The following is a 19,847-nucleotide window of genomic DNA, read 5'->3' on the forward strand; positions in this document are numbered from 1 at the left end:
TTTTTTACAAGGGCAAGTAGTAATAGAACAAAGAGGAATGGCTTTACAGTGTAGGTAGGTTTAGAATAGATATTAGGAAGAAATTGTTCTCAACCAGAGGAACTCAGTGACTTCAAGGTTGCGCTCAAAGCAAATGTCACAACTATCTCCTCAGAGGTGGAAAAAGCCTGTCACAGTCATTGCCATGACACAAACACCTTCGAACTGCTCATTCAAATGCCAAGTGACAGGCAGATGTTGCCAATAAGAAATACAGCCCTCTCAGAGCCTTTGGTTGCATCACCCACCAGGACAGCATTGCCTCAGCCTTCTCTGGCCAGGGCTGTGACCTGCTGGAGTCACTTGAGCTCAGCCGGGCCCAGCTCTGACCATGGGGCCCAGACAGACCACGTGGCACCGCTGGAACTGGAGAGAGGTTTGCTTTTTGTCATAAATGTCTTTGTCAGTAGGGAGCTGGCAGGGAGAAGGGGACATAAGACAACTTACACCCTGCCTATTGTTTTCCCAGCAGCGTTTGTGTAGTGGATTTCTAGAAGAAAAAATCCCCACCAACTGCAGTATAAAGCAGCACCGTCTCTGTAGTGGCTTGATGATAAGAGCGAGTATAAGCCAGGTAAGCTGAGGCGGCAGGGGTAGGAGCAGGGGAGGATCACAGACCCCCTCAGCCCAGGCGCTCCCGGGGCTCGGGGCCGCCATCGCCGGGACGATGCTGCCCCCTGGCGGCGGGAGCGCGGGGCGGGCGGCGCTGCCCGGCGGGAATCGCTGGGGATGGATCCCGGGATCTGCGGCCGCTCGGACCCGGCCGCCAAAGCGGGAACAGCACCGTTCCTGCCCGGAGCCGCTGCAGGCAGCCCCTGCCTCTGACACGGCGCATTGGTGCTGCCTTAGACATTGGCAATTACCGGTGACACCTGACTTTGACTGGGTTAAATATTTTCCCGCTCCGGGCCGTGTGTTTGCACAGGAAGGATCAGCAAGTCACGTCTGCTGCCGTTCTCTGTGCACCAGCTGCCCCATGTCCTTGGTACCTGGCCATCAGTTCTTAATGTTCATCAACATGCGCTGATATACAGCCAGGCTGATCTTTGACTCACCTTTGGAACAGCGACACATTTTCTCAACAACAAATTATACTTTGACATTAGAAGGTGGCAATCTGTAATGGATATTGCAATCTGAAGATTGAAAGAGACTATCTGTGATCTTTGTCCTCAGTCGAGTAAGCTGGAGTCTCTCTTCCCTCCTACACATTATTTGATTGTGGGACATAACCTTGGGATGTACTAATAATCATTACTCAGAGCTGATGTATCCGTTACAGGCCTGCCCTGCTCGGGGAGGGAGATGTTCTCTACAACAGTAGTAAATCAGCAAAACTCGCACTTAAATATACAGTAAAATGTGGTTTGAGACACGGTCCTTCATACATCACACAGCAAAATGTTTTATTGAGAGGGTCACACACACGCTAATAAGGAAAGAGGGCTGCTGAGACAAGACCTGTGAAGGGGAAGCAGTTTGGTTGCAGGAAGGGGCTGGGAGAGATCTCTGGAACAGCTCCTGGTCCAAGGGAAAGTTGTGACTCCCCAGGTCCTTCTCTGCCCTCCTGGTAGCCTTGGATGAGCTGGCAGGAAAGAGAAGGGAAGGCAAAGGAAGGAAGGGAGCCCTGTAGAGCTGTCCAGACACAATGAGCCTTAAGGGCTTGGCAGGGGCAGTGTAAGTGTCCAGCTTACCAGGAGGAGTGAGAGGTCTGTTCTGCTGTTCACCGGCTTTGCAGGTCAGGCTGCTACTTTGTCATTCGTTTTTGCTAATAAGCAGCTGTCTTTTTGGAGCTGAATGTTGCAGGAATTGTTAGAGCATCTCCTTTTCTACAGGCATTTGTTATTCTTATTTAAATCTGAGTGAATAAATGAAACATTTCCAGGTTCCTAACCTTGCTGCTTTGCCTTCCTTTTTTGCCTTGTTTTTGTGGTCCTGAGTAGCTGCAGAAACTGTGCCAAAAGGGCTGGCCAAGCCAGCCAGCCAGATCTCTGAAATGCCTGGGGCTGCATCCCACACTGATCTGGGAGAGCCTGAGCTCGCACATCCCTGCTGACCATGACTGCTGGGCCTACAGGGCCTGTGGCTTCTCCTGTGAGTCTTGTTACCCTTTTTGAAGCTGGCCAAATCAAAGCATGACTGGCTTTTTTTGCTTACTAGTGACAATTCAACCAATGCAGGAAGTGTCTGTGATGTCCAAGCTTTGGATCAACTGTCTTGCTTAGTGCAACCTCTCCACATTACATTTTGTTATTTCTAAATTATTTTTTTTCTTGAGTTAGGATAGCTCAAGCATTGCAAGAGCCATAGATGTTTTTACTGCCAAAACTATGTTTGATGCCTCTTTGGCTGGTGGGGAGATAGGCTCAGGATAGGTGTTCATTAGCTGCTTTCAATACTTCTGACCCCAAACCATGTCACATTGCTGAGGGATGACAGCCTGATGTGGGCCACAGGTGACTGAGCAACCCTGGAGGAATTGAGATCCCCAGTTCCAGCAGAACGTTTGTGACCAGCCCAGTCATGCACCTAGACATGGAAACAAGGCAACAACTTTACTTGTCTCTCCAGTAAATATCAGAATGATCTGTGCCTTTGTTTTCCTAATTCTGACATTTTTTTCCCAGAAATCTGTTACAAGCATGAGCACAGACTAATTCCCATATAAGACAGGCCAGTTAAGAATAGGGATGTTTGAATGGTTTGCCTTTTAATAAACTAACCAGTGCTTGTGTTTTTAAGAGCTTTAAAAAGAGATAAGACCTCCATTCCTTCTGTCATGGCAACTACAACAAACGGAACATGATTCGGAAGTCAAGAAAAAAACACGGGCACTTTAGGTCTCAGCCAAGAGAGCCGCAAAGTAGCAAAACTCATTACTAATTCAGAGAAGCTGCATCCCTCAGAGCTCACCATTACTGGTCTTACTACTAATAATACTGGAGCACATCAATTTAGCAGAAGGCAGAATGTTGAAGTGCCACTCCCCCAATCAAACATCTCCATGAGACCTTCCCTTGCTCTAGTCAGCCTAGAAAGAAGCAATGCTGAGTTGTGGGGAAAGAGCTGAGGAGAGGAAGGTTCTGGTCTTACAGCCAGAGCAGTCTGGTAACATTAATCCTAGAGAGACAGTGAAAGAGGCCATAGGTATTTGTAATTTATTCATAAACAGCTATGCCATCATAAGAAACTTTTTAAAACAATATGTGATAGTTCTTTAAATATTTAAGAGTTTGTTGACCTATTTTCTCAGTTAATTAGGATTTTTTTTTGGCTGCATTAACAATGACTAGAATGCAGTCTGTTTTAGTCACTACACAGTTCAGTTACACTGGGTTACAGAAACATGATTTCTTTCTAAGGCACATGACAAGGGGGAGGAATGCCATTGTAAGTGTCTAGATGTGTGCTTAAAAACCTGGAGACTTACTAGTAGGTAGGGCATAAGCTCAGTGAGTGAATATAAAACCATTCACCTGGCATCCTTCTGAGTCGTAAACCAAACTTTGTCTTTTCAATTACAGCACTACCCTTATTTTTTCTGCAGCAAAGGGCTATGGTGCAGTTGCCCTTCTCTTCACACAGTGGTACAGTGTTTAAGTACAGTGGTTAAGAGCATCAAGCTCATCTCTGCAAGCTGCGTTTGTGAGTACACTTACTTCTTACTCATTTATTTTGCCCAAGGCTCACTGGGCCTAGAAGTGAAGTTGATAAAAATTTGTCCATGTGTGCAGCACAAATGTCACTGATCACAGTGCAGCAGTATGGTCAGAAACCAGCTCTTTCTGAATGCTAATGGAAGGCACCATTAGCAAAAGCTGCACTCTGTGCATCATGGAGCCGGAGCAGGAGAACTCACATCCCACCTGTCTCCTCTGAAGTCAGTGGTGAGGTAAGGGAGGATGTGAGAGCAGGGCTTTGACTGACTATCCAGCATGGAGATGGGCAACTAGTTGGAGATGGCCACGGGGCCCTCCTGACAAAGGGGAAGTTGTCAGCAGGAAGGCTGGGCGAACCATCAGAGTCCTGTCATTATCTGCTTGTTCAGGGGGATTGCTGTGGGCTGTGAATTATGCTGCAGCACCAAAATATAAGTTTGTTCCCCACTACATGGCTTGGGAATGATCAGCTCTGAGCTGATCCACCCTAGACAAGGACACCAGAAGGGTCAATTCCTGCTCTCTGAAAGGCTCTAAAATGTACATCTCAAGAGGATCATTATCATGTCTATTTCTGGCTCTTGTAAAGCTGCAGTAAAATAAAACTTTACCCTTGCTGTCTTTACCTCTCCATCTTAGGAGGTGTCCAGGATCATGCTGTTTTCAAAGGGTTGCTTTTGGAGTCTCCTGCAGAAAATCACACAGTCAGAGAGAAGTTTGCACAAACTCAGAACATAAAGATGCTGTTAACTTTCCATTGCAGGACATCTCCAAAGTGACCTGGGAAGGGTACTTCTCAATCCGTGTTTCTGCACAGTGTCACTGAACTGGCTCAAAATAAAAGACTAAATAAATGTTGGCTGTCAGGCTTCAACAAGCTTCTTCATCAGGTGTAAATGGACAGGAAAGATTTTCTTCCATTTGCACCTGATGAAGAGGCATGTTTCTCCCCCAAAAGCTGGTGTCTGCCATCCTGTGTTTCACTCGTGGATCAATTCAGCATTCTTGGGATCAATGTTCTCTACTAATGAGTTATTGCTTCTTATTTTCAAATTGAAACTTGAAATCTTGTGGCAAATATTTGTAATCTGAGGGATACCAAGTGCACAGAGTCAAAACTGTAAACTCTTAAATGAGAATGGTTGGGTTTGTACTTCCTAGAAACTTTTTTTTTATTTAAGATTAAACCGGAGTCAAAATCATGGTGCTGAGGAAGAATTTCTATTTTTGGCTACACCGTTAAGGTAACAGAGGAAGTGTTTGTCATTGCCACAGTGACAGCTAATGAGAAGATATACAATATTAATTGCAGTAAGTGTAACACTGTGTAATCTATCAGCTTCTATTTTCTCAGCAGCTGTAGTTTAGATACTTTTGCCTAACACCTCTGTCTGAACTGGCTGCTTTGGGCTTGTTTGCCTATATGACAGCACTAAACCACCATAGTCTTCCCACTGCCCGAGGGGCTGACCCAGTTGTACTCAGCTTGCACCAGCACGAAGCTGTTCTCCCGGATCTTTCGGAAGTGCATCACCTCCCCGTTTTCCGTGACAGTGATGACGTCGGGGTCGGGCTCGCTGAAGGACACCTCAGCCCGCTTGTGGCAGTGCTGGGCACAGACACAGCGCATGGCAGCTGCCAGCGCCAGGCCCAGCGCAGCCGTGCAGACCAGGACAATGCCAAGTTGGGCTGCAAGGAGTCGGGTTCCTCTACCAGGGCCTTCCTCTTTCTCGGGAACAGCAGATTCGGGAGCTGGTCTGGTCACCCATGTCAGGGAATTCCCAGCTGCCTGCTGCTCATCCTTGTCCTCCTCACCCCTGGTGCCTGCCTCCTCCGGCTGCGGTGCCAACTCTCTTTCTGCCATTTGCCTTGAAGCCGAGGACAAATTGCTGGTAGCATTGGCATCACCAAGCCAGGCTGTGGTTGCAATAATGTCACCCAGGTGAGCGCGTATGTGCAGGGCAGAGGGAGACGCTGTCACACGTAGGGAGGCTTTCAAGATGGTCCCATTGTCAGTACTTCCCTTTGAAAGCAAAAACATGCCAAAATATGCAGTAAGGGAAGAGAAAAGGATGCTGATTGAGTTCTCATTACCTACCTCATGGAACACTTCAACTCTGTTTCTGATGCCCATGTGCCCCTCTGCCTTTAGACTAACTCTTTATTCCCTGTTTACTCAGTAGCTTTTAGAAAGTGAAGCAGATGCAACCCTGCTCATTCCGTACGAGAATTGCCATGGGAGGAACAAGGCACTCGAGTTGGTCCCAGGGACAAAGTCAGTGTGGGTTGGAGGGACAAAGGTGAAGGGCACAGGTGGAGAGGAAGGTCACTGCTTCATCTAACTAAATGTCTGCAGTTCCTGTTGTGGTGGTGGTATTTTTCACAGGCATCTTTATCACAAAATAATATCACTTAATAAACAATTCCCACCTTGAGTGGCACCAGGGTCATGCTGAAAGGGCAGGTGTGATCTTCCCAGCCAAGCTGCCTGTGTAGGCTGACATGGACCCACTGGGATTCAGTATTGCCCTTCTGAGGCTATGGAGCGGATGGGCACAGGAGACTTAGAATGGCCTTTGCCATCAGCAGTTTTGGGGCATTCACATACAACCGATAAACTCTCCCCAAGGCCTGTCTTACCTTTTCAGTTTATACAGCCACTCTCAAATCTTCTGCCCCTCTGTGTTGCTTAACCACCCATTTTAGTGGGAATGATGGTTCCTGCCTGTTTCTGGGGACCATCTGGTTTCATGCACCTTATTTTAACTGTCACAAAATGCCAGCTGCTCCACACCAGTTCTGCAGCTCAGGCTTTGCTGCAGGTATCATCCAAGATAATACTTGGGAACAAGCATGCAATTTAGGAGACCCCCAATGAATTTTTGCATTCCCAATATGCACCTGAGCCCCTATCCAAAACCTGCAAAATGTACTGGAGTTTTTAATTTGGCTCCACTGAGATTTGGATCTGGCCCTCAGTAGCTGGCACCTCTCCAGCCTGTCCAGCCCAGCAGGCTTTTTCACACATCCATTAATTACACCAGAGAAACTCTCACCCTCTACCATCATTAGTGATTTCTAAAGCTTCCTGGGAAGACAGTGTGACAAGAGCACAAAGCTGAGGCAGGAGCCCTGGCAAGCTGTGAAGGAAAGTAGTGGAGGGTCAGAGCATCCTTTGTGGAAGGGATTGTTTCTGAAGGTGCTATTAAAATACAGCAGGAAATAGAAGACTTTCAGTGGATTAAATGCAATCTGTAAAGTAGCAGGCTGGCAAAGCTAGGATTGCATGTGTATGGATCACTTGCCCTCAAAATGCAAATGCCATACAGTAAGGATATAGGATTTGGGATAGAAAATGGAACTTCCTCACGAAGTCCTTGCTCTATCTCAGCTCATTTCTCCTTTCTTTTCATACTCCTCTCCATTCTTGCCTAATTTCTTAGTGTTTTTGCTTCATTAGGCTCATCTGATCTTGTGCAATAACTGGTTCTTTCCTTTGGTTTCCATCTACTGCCAGTTCTCCACTTCTCTCCATGGGTGCACCAGATGCTTATGGTATACATTTCTCCTTTACTTGTTCTCTGTCCTCTGCTTCTTCTTAAATATTTCTGGCTCATTCTGTGCTGTATGTGCCCTTTCTCTTTCATTTTCTGTGAGATTATTTCTCTTCCTCCTTTGGCATCCTGGAAACCAGGTCTAGTTCTTTCTTCTCCTTGTATTTTTCTTCTCTCCATCACCTGCATAGTGGACTTACCCTGTTAACTCTGTATCCTGTATCTCGAAGCACACACATTTCTAGCAGCCTGTAGTCACATAAGGGAAAGCAATTGAGCAATTGTTTTTACAGTGGGCCTCTTTAAAACCTAGGCAGTGGGCTCAAAAAAAACCCAAACCACACCAAGAAAAAAAAACAAAACCAAAAATTTAAAAAATTTTACAAGTCTATGTAGTTTTAGCCACTTATGACACCTACATGGGCTGCAAGGGTGTCCTCCCCACCCCTGGCACTTACCTTCCTGTTGCCTGTACACATCAAACACAGGTGTGGGGTGGCAGCACTGGCAATGCTTCCTGCTCTGAAATAGGGACAGAGGAAAGGCAAGGCTAGCAAGTAACACCCATGGCTCACACCACTGAGAAGTGCTGCTCCTTAGAGCAGTTTTGAGATGCATGCAATGCAGATCATACAAGCTGTATTTTGAATTATGCCTGGTCACTGATTCCTATCCCCATCATTTTCACCCACAGTATGAAATGTTGCATGAAAGCTCATGCAGCCCAAGCCTTCTAAGACCTGAGCAGACATCCTCAAGCCCGAATTTCATAATTGCTTTGCATCCTTTTTTTTCCTTCTCCCTGCAGATGGAGAAATAGGTCTGCTGAGTTCACTGTTTCACTGAATATTTGTATGCACTTTCAGAAAAATGTTGTAACAGTCGATAGGTTTTATCACATTTTTCCACCACCTAGCCAATCTCCCACTGTGCTGAGCAACACAGTGTTGGGTTCTTAGGAGTTTTGGATTTTCTCCCTGTCACTGTTTGTCATGTGCAATATCCAAAGGATTATTTCTCAAAATCTCAGCAAACAAACACCCTCTCACCTCCCCCCTACACACACAGACACCTTCCTACATCTTCCTTGCTCATCTGCAGGGAAACTAGTAGTATTTTCCTTCCCCACAGGGACGGGAGAAACAGCTTTTCCCACCACCTAGATTTACCCATTGAAGGTGCTGGAGCTGGAGGCATTGTCCTGGGAGAGGAAACCTTGCAAGGCATCCACCATTCCAATGTCTTGGGTGGGAAGTGACAGCTCCAGCCCCCAGTCTCTGGACTGGATGCTCCTGATGGACACAGCCCGTGATGTCCGGGCTGGCTGCTTTGGCTCAGCAACAGGACGAGTGTCTGACCCCACACCAAAACCTGGCTCCAGTGCTGGTGTTGCCACGATGCCAGTGGGGCTGGCAGGCAGCAGGGAGCCAGTGGCAGCTGCAGGAGAGATGGGACCTTGTCCAGCAGGGAGACAAAACAAAAATCAGGGAGAAAGGAGCAGAAGAAACTATTGTCTTCAGTTTGTTTATTTCAAATCCCACTTGGTGCCAAGGTTTGCCAGGAAGGTTTGTTACAGTGACTCTTTTATTTTCATGCCACTTATTTTTTAAGAGAGAACCCACATGGAAATTAAAGCAGCAAAGTTCACTGCCTATGTAATGGCCAAGTAAAATAATTAAAACTCAGCATTGGTGCCATGCCAAAAATGCTGAGAAATACATCTGATTTGGGTATAAGTAAATTCTTGGAGCATCTTACTGACCAAAGGCTGCATAAATACAACTAAATATATACCTGGAGGGCAACAATCACATATAGAGAAAAATATGTTCCTCTGTTTAGGCAACATTTTTAATTGCATTTCCTTCTCTTCAAGACCTAAAGTTTTAGGTAAATATGTTAAGATTTGCATTGAAATCAGAAGATCTGGCAACCTCATTTGACTTTCTGGTGCCCTCCTTGGAACTCCTCAAATACTGACCCACACCTCAAATACTGACCCACACCTTCACTTCAAGGAGCTCACCATGGCCATCAATGATCTCCTCGACAGACACAGGAGTTAAATGGGTCCCCCCAGCTTGTTTGGGTCACTTGTGTTAGACACTTGCCCAGAATAAGCTGTAAAACTACTCTGCAGGGGGTGCTGGTACAAAACAACAAGGCTTGCTCACCATACCTGTTGGGTGAGGCTCAGCTGGTCCCTGTGGGGGCACAGAGGCTACAGCATCAGGCTTCTTGTCATCAAGAGTCTTGTTTTGCCCTCCCTGAGCCACAACAGCAGATTCAATCTTTGCCCAGTAAACAAAGTATGACTGGACTATGGAAATGCTGTTAAAACATAATCAGGCAAGAATTTACTGGCTTTATAGCATTAAGAAAACATCTGACTGTTTAGCTAATCACAAAGACTGCTTTAATCTGAAGACAGAACCAATGCACAAGTATTTTAAAGGATTACCCTGTCGTACATTTTCTATTACAAATAAAACGTACCAGGTCCCATAAGAAAGATTCAGGGTGAGGAATCACCGCTCAATTAATAATTAAGTTCAGCCAAAAAATGTGTGGGAACTTAAAAAAAAAAATATTTAAAAAAGCTCTATTACATTCATCATGTTGATTGAGGTACATTTGTAGAACTTGGACTAGCTCTGTTTATAATCTTCTGTAGGCAGGGAAACAACAGTGGTATTTATTAATTAAAACAAGCCAATGTAACTTGTACAAACAGCAGAATAGGTAAGGTGAAGAAAAAGTCTCTCTTCTCAGCCTGATATTTGAGCCTGCCTAATCCTCTGCTTTTTGTCAGGTGCCAAAATTGTTTTGGCCAACCTTTAACTTCACCCCAAGAGCCTTATTTAAGCTGGACATGAATTTGGGAGAATTTCAGCTCAGATTGCACAGCTGCTTCTGAGAATTATCTAAAGGGAAACCAACCTGGCTTTTCCTGTGCCAGATGACACTTACAAGGTATTTTTAAGCCTAACAAGGCATTTTCCAGATGCTGTGACAGGGTAAAAAGGGAGAGTCTATCAGATATCAGCCCAGAGGGTCAAAAGCCAGAGTGTGAAGGAAGTATCAGAGTGGGTGACTAGGACTAGGTCTTGTTGGGATTTGTTTGGGTTTATTTGGGGTTTTTTGTGAGTTTAATAGTATTTCTTTAAACTTTATTGATTGTTTGATCTAAAGCAATGGCCAAAAATTGGAAATTCCAAGTAGCAATATTTCTGTTTCAATGAATTTTTCTTGAATCACGATGAGATGCTCAAGCCACAACACTCGACAGGATGTTTAGGATTTGGGAAGCAGCCAAGGATCTGGCCAAGCAGTTTCTAAGTGATTTTGTAAAGTTGAAATATAACAATTTCATCTCTTTTGAAATGAAAAGCCACTGTGCTTCCTCTAAGACAGTTTAGGAGATATTTAATTTCATTCCAAATCAGAACCAAGCTACTTGGACAGTTTGGGACTTTGGTGCAAAAAGAGAGATGTCAAGTTTTGACACAGTGCTCACTCTCTTTCTATTGTGAATAATTCTGTATGCATTTAACTTTTTTTAAACTACTTTTGTTTTTTCCTTAAGAAGTGACATACAAGATTGTACTGTAGGCAGGGATGTCCTGTGGGCTGTATTATTTACAAAGACAGGCAACATGGTCACAGTTCTCTCTTTATGCCTTAATATTTCTGTTTCCTAAAATGCTTAAGCTGTCATCTTTCAGTGTATCTATTCTGAGAAAACAGTGACCATGTAAATAAAAAGCAGCACTACTCAGCAGATATTAATGGTGATTTATGTACTAGCTGGGATGCTGTTGCAGCATTTGGTAAGTATTTAGTTATATTGGGTTCAAGATACAGAAAAGCACTGGGCTGGAGAGCCTGTAACTGAGAAAACACAAATTCTGATTAGGAACCAGCACGTCCTTACAAAAACTTGATGTCTCCAATGGGCTGGTCTGGTGCTTTCCATACGAAGGACAGGTTTCTCTTCAGTGACTTGTCCGAGTGTGTGACAGTGTCACCATCTTCAAAACAAGTCAGCAGCTTGGAACCAGGAGGCAGGAAGATGAACGTGCCAGCAATTTCGTTGTTGGACACTTTGCGAGCTTGCAGCATAAAGCCCATGTAATCCCGGGTGCTTCTTACTGTCACTTTTAGAAAACAAAACACAGGACACAAAGGGATTTGTCTTGCTGTTATGGAGTAAATTACCTGCAATGGAGTTGCCAAAGAAAAACCTTGGGCAGCACTACTGAAAACACCTTACTCTCTTTGTTCTCACAGTCTGTCTTGGATGTGTTGGATACAGAAGGCCTGACTTTTACCTTTGGTTTTGCAGTGTGTAATTGCACACAGGATTTGCCTGAGACTTTCCCCACCCTCCCTACCCCCCCATCCCTCCTTGATGATAAGCTGTTAACCACATTGGATCAGGCAGCACGCAGCTGAACCATTTTTAAGGAAGAAGGTTTGGACACCACTCTGTATGTGTGTGAAAGCTCGTGTTCTGCTCTCAGAAGGGTTTTGTTTTGCACAGGGATGAACAGGCAAGTGGCCAAGCTGGGGAACGGTGCCTCTCAGCTCTGTCTGCATCTGCCTGAGGAGCAGCAATGCCAGGGATGGGGAATGCTGCCAACCATGTCCAAGAGTCAGGTGAATCACCCAGACCCCTTAGAGTGGTGCAGAGGGGCTGGGAAGGTGACCTTACCCACTGGAGGTGCCTCTCGTGTGCCATTGCATGTAACAAGGTTTGGTATGGTTGTGACACAGTTGAGATAAAGGAATCCCACCCAAAGCACCCATGCTGCAAACAGAATTCCTCTGTTAATATGTCCTCATGACAAGAGGGGTGTTGTAGCTCACTCAGAGCGGTTAGCCGTCTTCCCAGACCTCACAGAGATTAATTCCATCGCTTAAGATAAGTTGCCGTGTTTTTTTCAGATGCAGGAATGAGAAGCTGTTCCTTACCTGGCACCTTGTCTCCTGGGAAGTAGAAGGACATGTTGGTGTGGACTGTGATGTAGTTGTTGTTGGAGCTGTGCAGCTGCACCCTCAGGTGCCTGGGCATCATGTCGGTGCAAGCGGAAAGGCTCGCGCCCTGCGAGAAGGCGGCCGCGTAGGAGACCAAGCACAGGGTCGTGCAGGCCCAGCCAACAATGGCAGTGTGGGCTCTCCCACCATCCTCCATCCTACAGCAGGAAACAACGTGGAGTTCACTTCAAAGCAGTGGCTTCCCAAATGGTGCCATTGATTTATCTGATCTCCAGAGCCACCTTCCCCATTGTCTTTAAACATAAGGGAATAAGTGATCTCTGTGGCACCTGGAGCCACTTAGGGAATCTACAGCATTTACATTCTGAAATAAACTGTTCAGGCTGGGAGAGGGAAGAGCCCCCCACAAGAGGATGTATTTCTTGTGAAGCTGCCCATGGAGGGAGTGGGCAGAAAAGATTTCTCTAAAAAGTCTTGTGGGGTTTAGGAGGAGAAGCAGGCTCTGTACAGCCACACTCAGCACCCTCCACTACTCCCAGCCCAAATGTACAGCCTGGTCAACAGGGGAAGCATCTGCCCCTTAGACCTGCAGAGCTGCTGCAGGCCCCATCACATATGGGGCTGGTGGCCAGAGCAGAGCCTGTGCCTGCCTGCCATCACAGAGCTGCATCCCTGCGGTGACAGCACAAAACACATTTCCAGATTGAACAGAGTATCATGCCATTCTGCTTTTTCAAAATGTGCTTTGCAAAGTGAAGCTGAAGGATGAGTGTGTGGCATTTATTGTAATGGATATCGCAAAGCAGGTACTTTTGATTTTAATGTAGCGCTTTCTAACATCTTCTTTTCAACATGCAGCCTTTCCTGCCTTAGATGTCATTACACTTAGTCAATGAGCAAACATAAATCAGAGGAAACAGAGGCTGAGGAGGTCTAACTTACACCTCCCTCTCAAGCACTTCTGAATCTCGCCAGCTGACTAATGAAGCACCACTGCATGCAAAACAGTTCATGCCCAGCCTAAAGCAGCAAGCAGATGGATGCATTTAACCTTCCACAGTCAAGCATCCTGCCATTCCAGCCAGTTGTGTGCCAGAAGATGCATGTGAAAATCACAGGAATCTTTGCTAACTCTCCCAGCCCTCCTGGACCAGCAGCAGGACGTCTCCTCTTCACGGAGCCAGCCTCCTATCTGGGCACACCTACACCTCCCTTGCTGGATAAGATTTCTCGCAGGAGCTCATGGAAGTAGCCCCGAGGAGCAGCTCTTTCCCTTGGCTGTTGCCCCGGCTGTGCCGTTTCCCACCCCAGCCCCACCGGTGCCCGTCCCCGCGGGGAGCAGCGCTGCTCCCCGGGGCTGCCCGGGCTCCGGCTGCCGGAGCCGCCGGCGCTTACCTTGGGACACGTTCACTGCTGGGCTCGCTGCCACCACTGCCCTGCCAGCCTGCCGGAGACCCATCCTTTCAGAGACCCTCCTCGCCTGCTCCTCTAATGGGAAGCACAGCAGCTGTTACTGCTAATACCCACCACCCACGGCAGCTCTCTGCCAGTGCCCAAATCCTGCTTTAATCCTATCAGTTTTTTCTTCACATCCTACCCCTTTTTTTCTTTTTTTTTTTTTTTTCCTTTTCTCTTTTGTGTGTGTGTGTGCGTTAAATCTCCAAGTTTCTTCAATGAAAACAAAGGCAACTAGTGGGGAAGGGAGGGGAAGACCCACATCACATCAAATCATGGGGTTTGTGTGGGACACCCTGAAACTCCTTTGCAGAGGTGCAGGAAGATGGGAATTTTTCTTCTCTCTTACCCTCCCCACACACACATCCCCTTGTTCATGTTGAAGCAAAGCCAAGCCACATCAGCTCCCTCAATGACCCCTGAGCAGTGTGCCCTGTCTCTCATGCTTACCTGGGATTAATTTTGGCAGTAAAAGCAGAATTTTGCTACAAGGGCTGGGAATGTTCATCCCATGTGCCAGCCTCACCAGAAAGAGCCATCAACACCCCGCAAATCCCCTGAAGCTGGTGCAGGGGACCAAACCTCTGATAAGTGTGACTGTCCCCTGGCACATGAGCTGTATTCATGTCCAGGCTATCAGGCCTGCTCCTTGCCTGAGCTTTGCTGCAGCTGTGCTGGCAGTCAGTGGCAGAGCTGATCCTGTCCCTCCTCACTGCAGACTGCTCTGCTGATCAGGGCTCTCTGACGACCCGGGCCACTGTCACCAGGCTCGCCCTGCTCCCTGCCAGTGGCTCATCTCTGCCCGTGGTGCCTTATCTGTAATCCTGCTTGGGATCTGACCATTGTGTGAGTCTCTCCAGAGGGGGCATCCTGGTGACCTCTGCCTAGGACACCCCCCAAATACTGGGGGCAAGCTTGCAGATGCTTCACTTACTAGCGCTGCTCCCGTCAGCCTGCCCTGCTCTACACCCGTCTTTTGGAAGAGACTCAGAATGCTGGGCTGGCACTGAGGTTCTGCTGCTGACAGCCCAGCTCTCAGCTGTTTAACTGGTTAGAAAATATGGAAACTGGTGGTACTGGGCTCTCATAAGGCTACTCTTCTCTGCATTTCAAAGACACCTTAAAAACACTGAATTTCAAAATATAAGGTAAGTCTTGTAGTTTCCTTTTCTCAGTGGAAACAGAGCATAGTTCAGGGGAGGGAGGACAAGTTTGCATTCTTGATTGTTCCAGCTTGCAATTGCCCATCCTTCCTATACAAAAGAGAATACCTTTATGCTGTATTGATGGCTAATCCTTTCCTGAAACCAGCACGTCCCTTACAGTTTTTCCTTCCTAACTTATTCCTAAACTCAGTGAGGGCCATTTCTCCACTGACTCCCACCTGGAAAAAAGGGAAGAAACAGCAGTGTTCAGTGTTTGCATGAAGCACCATGCAAAGCTGTAGGGAGAAGAGGCTCAAACAGATCCAACCCATGTGTAACAGCAGAGGATGCAGGGCAGCATTGAACAGTCCATGCTCAATTCCAAGGCTGCAGCAGCCTCTGGCAGGGCAGGGCATGCTGCTGTTCACAGGTGCAGCAGCACCAGTCAGATGGCACTACCTGCACAGTGTTAATTGCTGGGTTGATCTGAAATACCGCCTTACACAGCATTCATCCTCACTGTCTGCTCTCAAGCACAGGAACTCAGTGGCTTCAAAGCCACAGTCAAAGCAAATGTCACAACCATCTCCTCAGAGGTGGAAAAAGCCTGTCACAGTCATTGCCATGACACAAGCACCTACCAGCAGCTTCGAACTGCTCATTCAAATGCCAAGTGACAGGCAGATGTTTCCAATAAGAAATACAGCCCTCTCAGAGCCTTTGGTTGCATCACCCACCAGGACAGCATTGCCTCAGCCTTCTCTGGCCAGGGCTGTGACCTGCTGGAGTCACTTGAGCTCAGCCGGGCCCAGCTCTGACCATGGGGCCCAGACAGACCACGTGGCACCGCTGGAACTGGAGAGAGGTTTGCTTTTTGTCATAAATGTCTTTGTCAGTAGGGAGCTGGCAGAAGAATGGGACATCAGACAACTTACACCCTGCCTATTGTTTTCCCAGCAGCGCTTGTGTAGTGGATTTCTAGAAGGAAAAAAACCCCACAGACCACAGCTGTGAATTTGAAATAGCACTGAGGACAACTGTGCATGCTCTGTAATGACTTGATAATTAAGATAGAGTATAAACCATATAACCTGAAATGTCACTGGAAAGCGCACAAAAAGATTATAAATCCAGTAACACTGAAGGTTCTCTGGTCCAGAAACTCTGTCCTTCTTGCAGATTGCTTCTACATCTCCACATCACCAGGGCACAACAGGGACAGCACATGTGAAGCAGGTGCAGTGGAGATCAGTTTGTAATATGGGCATGGACATAAGAAACTCAGAGCTTACACTCCAGACCAAGCTGGTTGCTTCATTGACAGGTGGGGAAATCCTTTTCTGCTGCAAAATAATAAGGGTTTTAATGAGATAGGAGTCCCTCCTGGTCAGCTGGAGCCACCTGAGTCCTGTGAACAAAGTTTGAGGGGGTTTAGGGAAGAATGGGCAGGTTGATCAAGTAGACAGCTTGAAGGTGGCAAGAGTTGAGTTCAGATCACGAGGAGCTGACCATTAAACCAGAAAAGGTGGCAGCATCCCCTTAGTTAAGAATATTTCAAGTAATCCTTAAAACAAAGAGCAGTGTTCAGCTGTGAGATGAGTGGTTAAAAAGCCATGGTAGTCCCACAGGGAGAATGGAGAACGAGCTCTACAAACTGGCATCTCAGGGTTGACCTGTGCACACTGTGCCTCTGTCTTTGGGGAGACCAGGATGTTTCTCTGATACTAGTTAGGAAGAGGGTTGGCAAAAGTACTGGCAGGTCCTTCCCCTTTTATCCAGTTGACTATTCTTGGCGTTCTTCTGTCACTTACTGAAGTGTGATAATGTCTAAAATGTCACTGCTGGCAATGAACTGGCATATACACATGCATGCATCATACATCATTGTGAGTCTCTTTCCCTTACAAATTCAAACCAAAATAACCCTTTATTTTATTCGGTAACTACTGCAACCTGGGCAGCTGTTCTGCTCTAGAGGAGGGATTGAGGGGAGAGAAGAGTGAAAAAGAGAGAAAGAGAAGAAAAGAGAGAGATGGAGAGGTACAGCCTAGCTACAAATAGCTTAATGATTGCTTTAATAAGACTGAATAAGATGAGGAATACAGACAGCAGGTAGAACACCCTCAGACACTGGACTCCTCGTGCACATAGCATCAGCCAGAGCCCACATGGATTTTCCTGCAGTGTGCTGCACAAAGCAGATGCAAACCATCCATGGAGAGCTGCTCTCCCTTTTTACCACTTGAGCTATTTTATAATTTCCATACAGAAAACCAACTCTCTATTCTAAAGGACGATCTCTTGCTGCTCTGTTAGATAAAGGCAAGGCCAGGCAGGTGGTGTGATCATGGCACCGAGTGGGAGCTGCCCGTGAGCTCCCTTTAGGATGACCTGGCTGGGGGATTCTGTGGCTGAGAGTCCCTCACTCAGGGTCAATACAGCAGCACAGGAAATGCCCCCTCCCATCTGATTTCAGGGCTTGGAGAACAGTTTGGCACAGAAATCCGAGAGTTTGAAACTGCTGACTCTCCAGGCTTGTTTTCAAAACCAACACAGGGCTGGAGCTGGCCATGGGTGTGAGTTGGGATATTAAAGATCAGGCATGGCTCTGGTACCATCAGTCACATGTTGCAAGGCTGTCACTTTGCAAACACTTTCATGCTTTCTTATCTCCCAGGAACAACACAGCTGTGGGGCACAGCTGGTTTTCAGAGCTGTGAAAAAGCCTGAGGAACTAATGGCCAAGTCATACCCAGAAGAGCTCTCACGAGCTGTTTTGTCATTGCAACATCTGAAAAAAGATAGAAAGAACTCAAAAGAATGATGTTCAGAGTGGTTTGCACTAGATTCCCTTTGAACTAGGAACCAGGTGGAAACAAATCTTAAAAGTGAGTGGTGATCAGGGTATACAGCTTTAAAACATAACGTTCCTAGCTTGCTCTGCTCCCTTTATATTGGGGCAACTCTAGGGCACTGCAGGCTTTAGTAGTGACTTGGCTTTGTCTGTGCCACCACACAGTGACTACTTGCCTCCTCTTTCCAGGCTTTCTCTAGTTTCCATGAGGTGTACCACAAGGTATAGTGTGCTGCAGCTCCCAGCCAGGCTTTTGTTTAAGATGTGACTCAGTCTGGCTTTTTCAAGTGCAAGAAACTTGTGCTGGATGTGGGCATGTAGCAAATTCATGCTACATGCTCTTCATGGAGTGTCTGTGAACTGAGTGTGTAGCTGAGAGTGGGGTAGTGGTTGAATGGCCATGGTTCTAGTGTGATTTCATTGCATAAAAATACTGACTGTCAACATGAGTGCAACCTTAGTCTTTGAAATTCAGTAATTTTTATTAGTTTTGGATTACTTAGTTTTGGGTACATTTTTCTAAGGAAAGTGGTAGACAAATGCTTGCAGGTTGTTCAAGGTATTAATGTTTCATGGTCAGTTCTGATCTCTGTGAGCTTGATCCGCAAGTGAAACTGCTTTATACACAGATATTGTGGCAACAGCATCAGGATATAGTAAATGAGGTCACATAGAGAATTTATAAAATAAACTGAAAGAGACCATGGGAAGTAAAAGCTTCTTTTGCTCCTTTTGAAATTTAAATATGAATTACAACAGCTGACCTTCAATGCAAATCTTCCTACCTCACAGAGTAATAGCAACCTCATGACATAGCATACATTAAAAAAACCCTTGTGTAAACTACATAGTATTTATATTTATATAGAGTTTAGTATGTGATCAGACCACCAGAAGTAGCAGATTACAACTGAAACATGTTTTGTAATTAGACTTGTAGAAACCACAGCTAAGAAGTTAATGCAAACTCGGCATTAAGTCAAAGTCTGCAAAATGCGTTGCTGTACATGGAAAGGTGTGTGGAGGGGGACAGGAAGGTGGAGAGGGGAAAAAAAATTAACCCTATATTAAAACAAAAAACCAAACAACAAAATGTGGACAGTCTCCAGGACTGAAAGCAGACAGTTACCCACCAGCTACATATAGACGACAAGGCAAATGAAAAATTGCATGCCCCACTTGGAGGTACATCTTCATTTTTAAAAAAAAAGTCACTTACAGAAGAGCAAGTTGGTGATTTGTCTTATATCCTGGACCTTTTTCAACCCTTGTCAGAAGATGATAAATTATTGAAGCCTATTGTATGGTAACAACTCTATTTGTGTGTTCTGGCATGGCTTCTGAAGTGCTTAATGTGGAAAGGTTAACTACTGACTGCAAAATAATTTAGAATTGTTTCTTCATCTTAAAATACAGTAAAATTAAAAATTTGCAGTTCACATTCTCTGCCTTTTATAACTGGCATGTTACTATTCCCTGCTTGCATCAGAGCTACTGTACTTGGGAACAATGGGAAACAGAATTCACAGTTGTCTTGTGCTAATCCATCCACAACTAGAAGTATTTTTGTTCTTTGAGGCATTATAAACTGTCCAAAGAATAAAGACAGGCTTCAGAAAGCTCATGTAAAAAAATTGACTCAATAACCTCACCATGAAGTACATTACCCTAACTTACTACCTTGTCATGAAGAACAAGGAAACATTCTGAGTGTGTGATGTTAAGTGCAGGAACACTCAGGTGAAGGAGTAGCTGAATTTTCAGAGTTGGTTTGGGTTTTTTTTCTTGGCAGACTGCATGTCAAAGGAGAAGATACACTTTAAAAATTGGAATAAGTATCCATGTAAAAGTGAGCTGCATTCATTCATTGTGCTTTGATATCTGGGATTGTTGCAAAATACCCACAAGCAAGTTCCATCTCTGCTGTCTGCTCAGAGGTTCCCCCTCCCAAATGTATATCCCTTACTCTAATGTGCTTGTTCTCATTTCTGGCCAGAGGGAATATAGAGATGGTACCAGGTTGTGTGGGGAGTGGATGGGAGAAAGAAGGAACTGGCTGGAGAGAGCACATGTGCTATGTTGACAAAAGCTTCCACACATTCCTAGTGTGTTCTCAGGAGTAGATTTAGATATTAGTTAAAAC

The 19,847-nt window shown here is 45.8% G+C and overlaps 1 protein-coding gene across 1 annotated transcript; it reads right to left on the bottom strand.

Annotated features, from left to right (window-relative positions):
- Positions 1–3,196: 3,196 nt before the first annotated feature.
- REELD1 (reeler domain containing 1) lies at positions 3,197–12,446 on the bottom strand. The gene is made up of 6 exons (XM_058838831.1): positions 12,227–12,446; positions 11,187–11,409; positions 9,432–9,583; positions 8,422–8,707; positions 7,711–7,774; positions 3,197–5,721 (listed from the first exon to the last, which is right to left on the bottom strand). Exons 1-6 carry the CDS (start codon positions 12,444–12,446, stop codon positions 5,131–5,133), a joined length of 1,536 nt encoding a protein of 511 aa, XP_058694814.1. The 3' UTR covers positions 3,197–5,130.
- Between the last annotated feature and the right edge of the window lie 7,401 nt (positions 12,447–19,847).

Source organism: Poecile atricapillus, chromosome 4 (assembly GCF_030490865.1).
Source record: "Poecile atricapillus isolate bPoeAtr1 chromosome 4, bPoeAtr1.hap1, whole genome shotgun sequence".
In the NCBI taxonomy this organism is placed as follows: Eukaryota; Metazoa; Chordata; class Aves; order Passeriformes; family Paridae; genus Poecile; species Poecile atricapillus.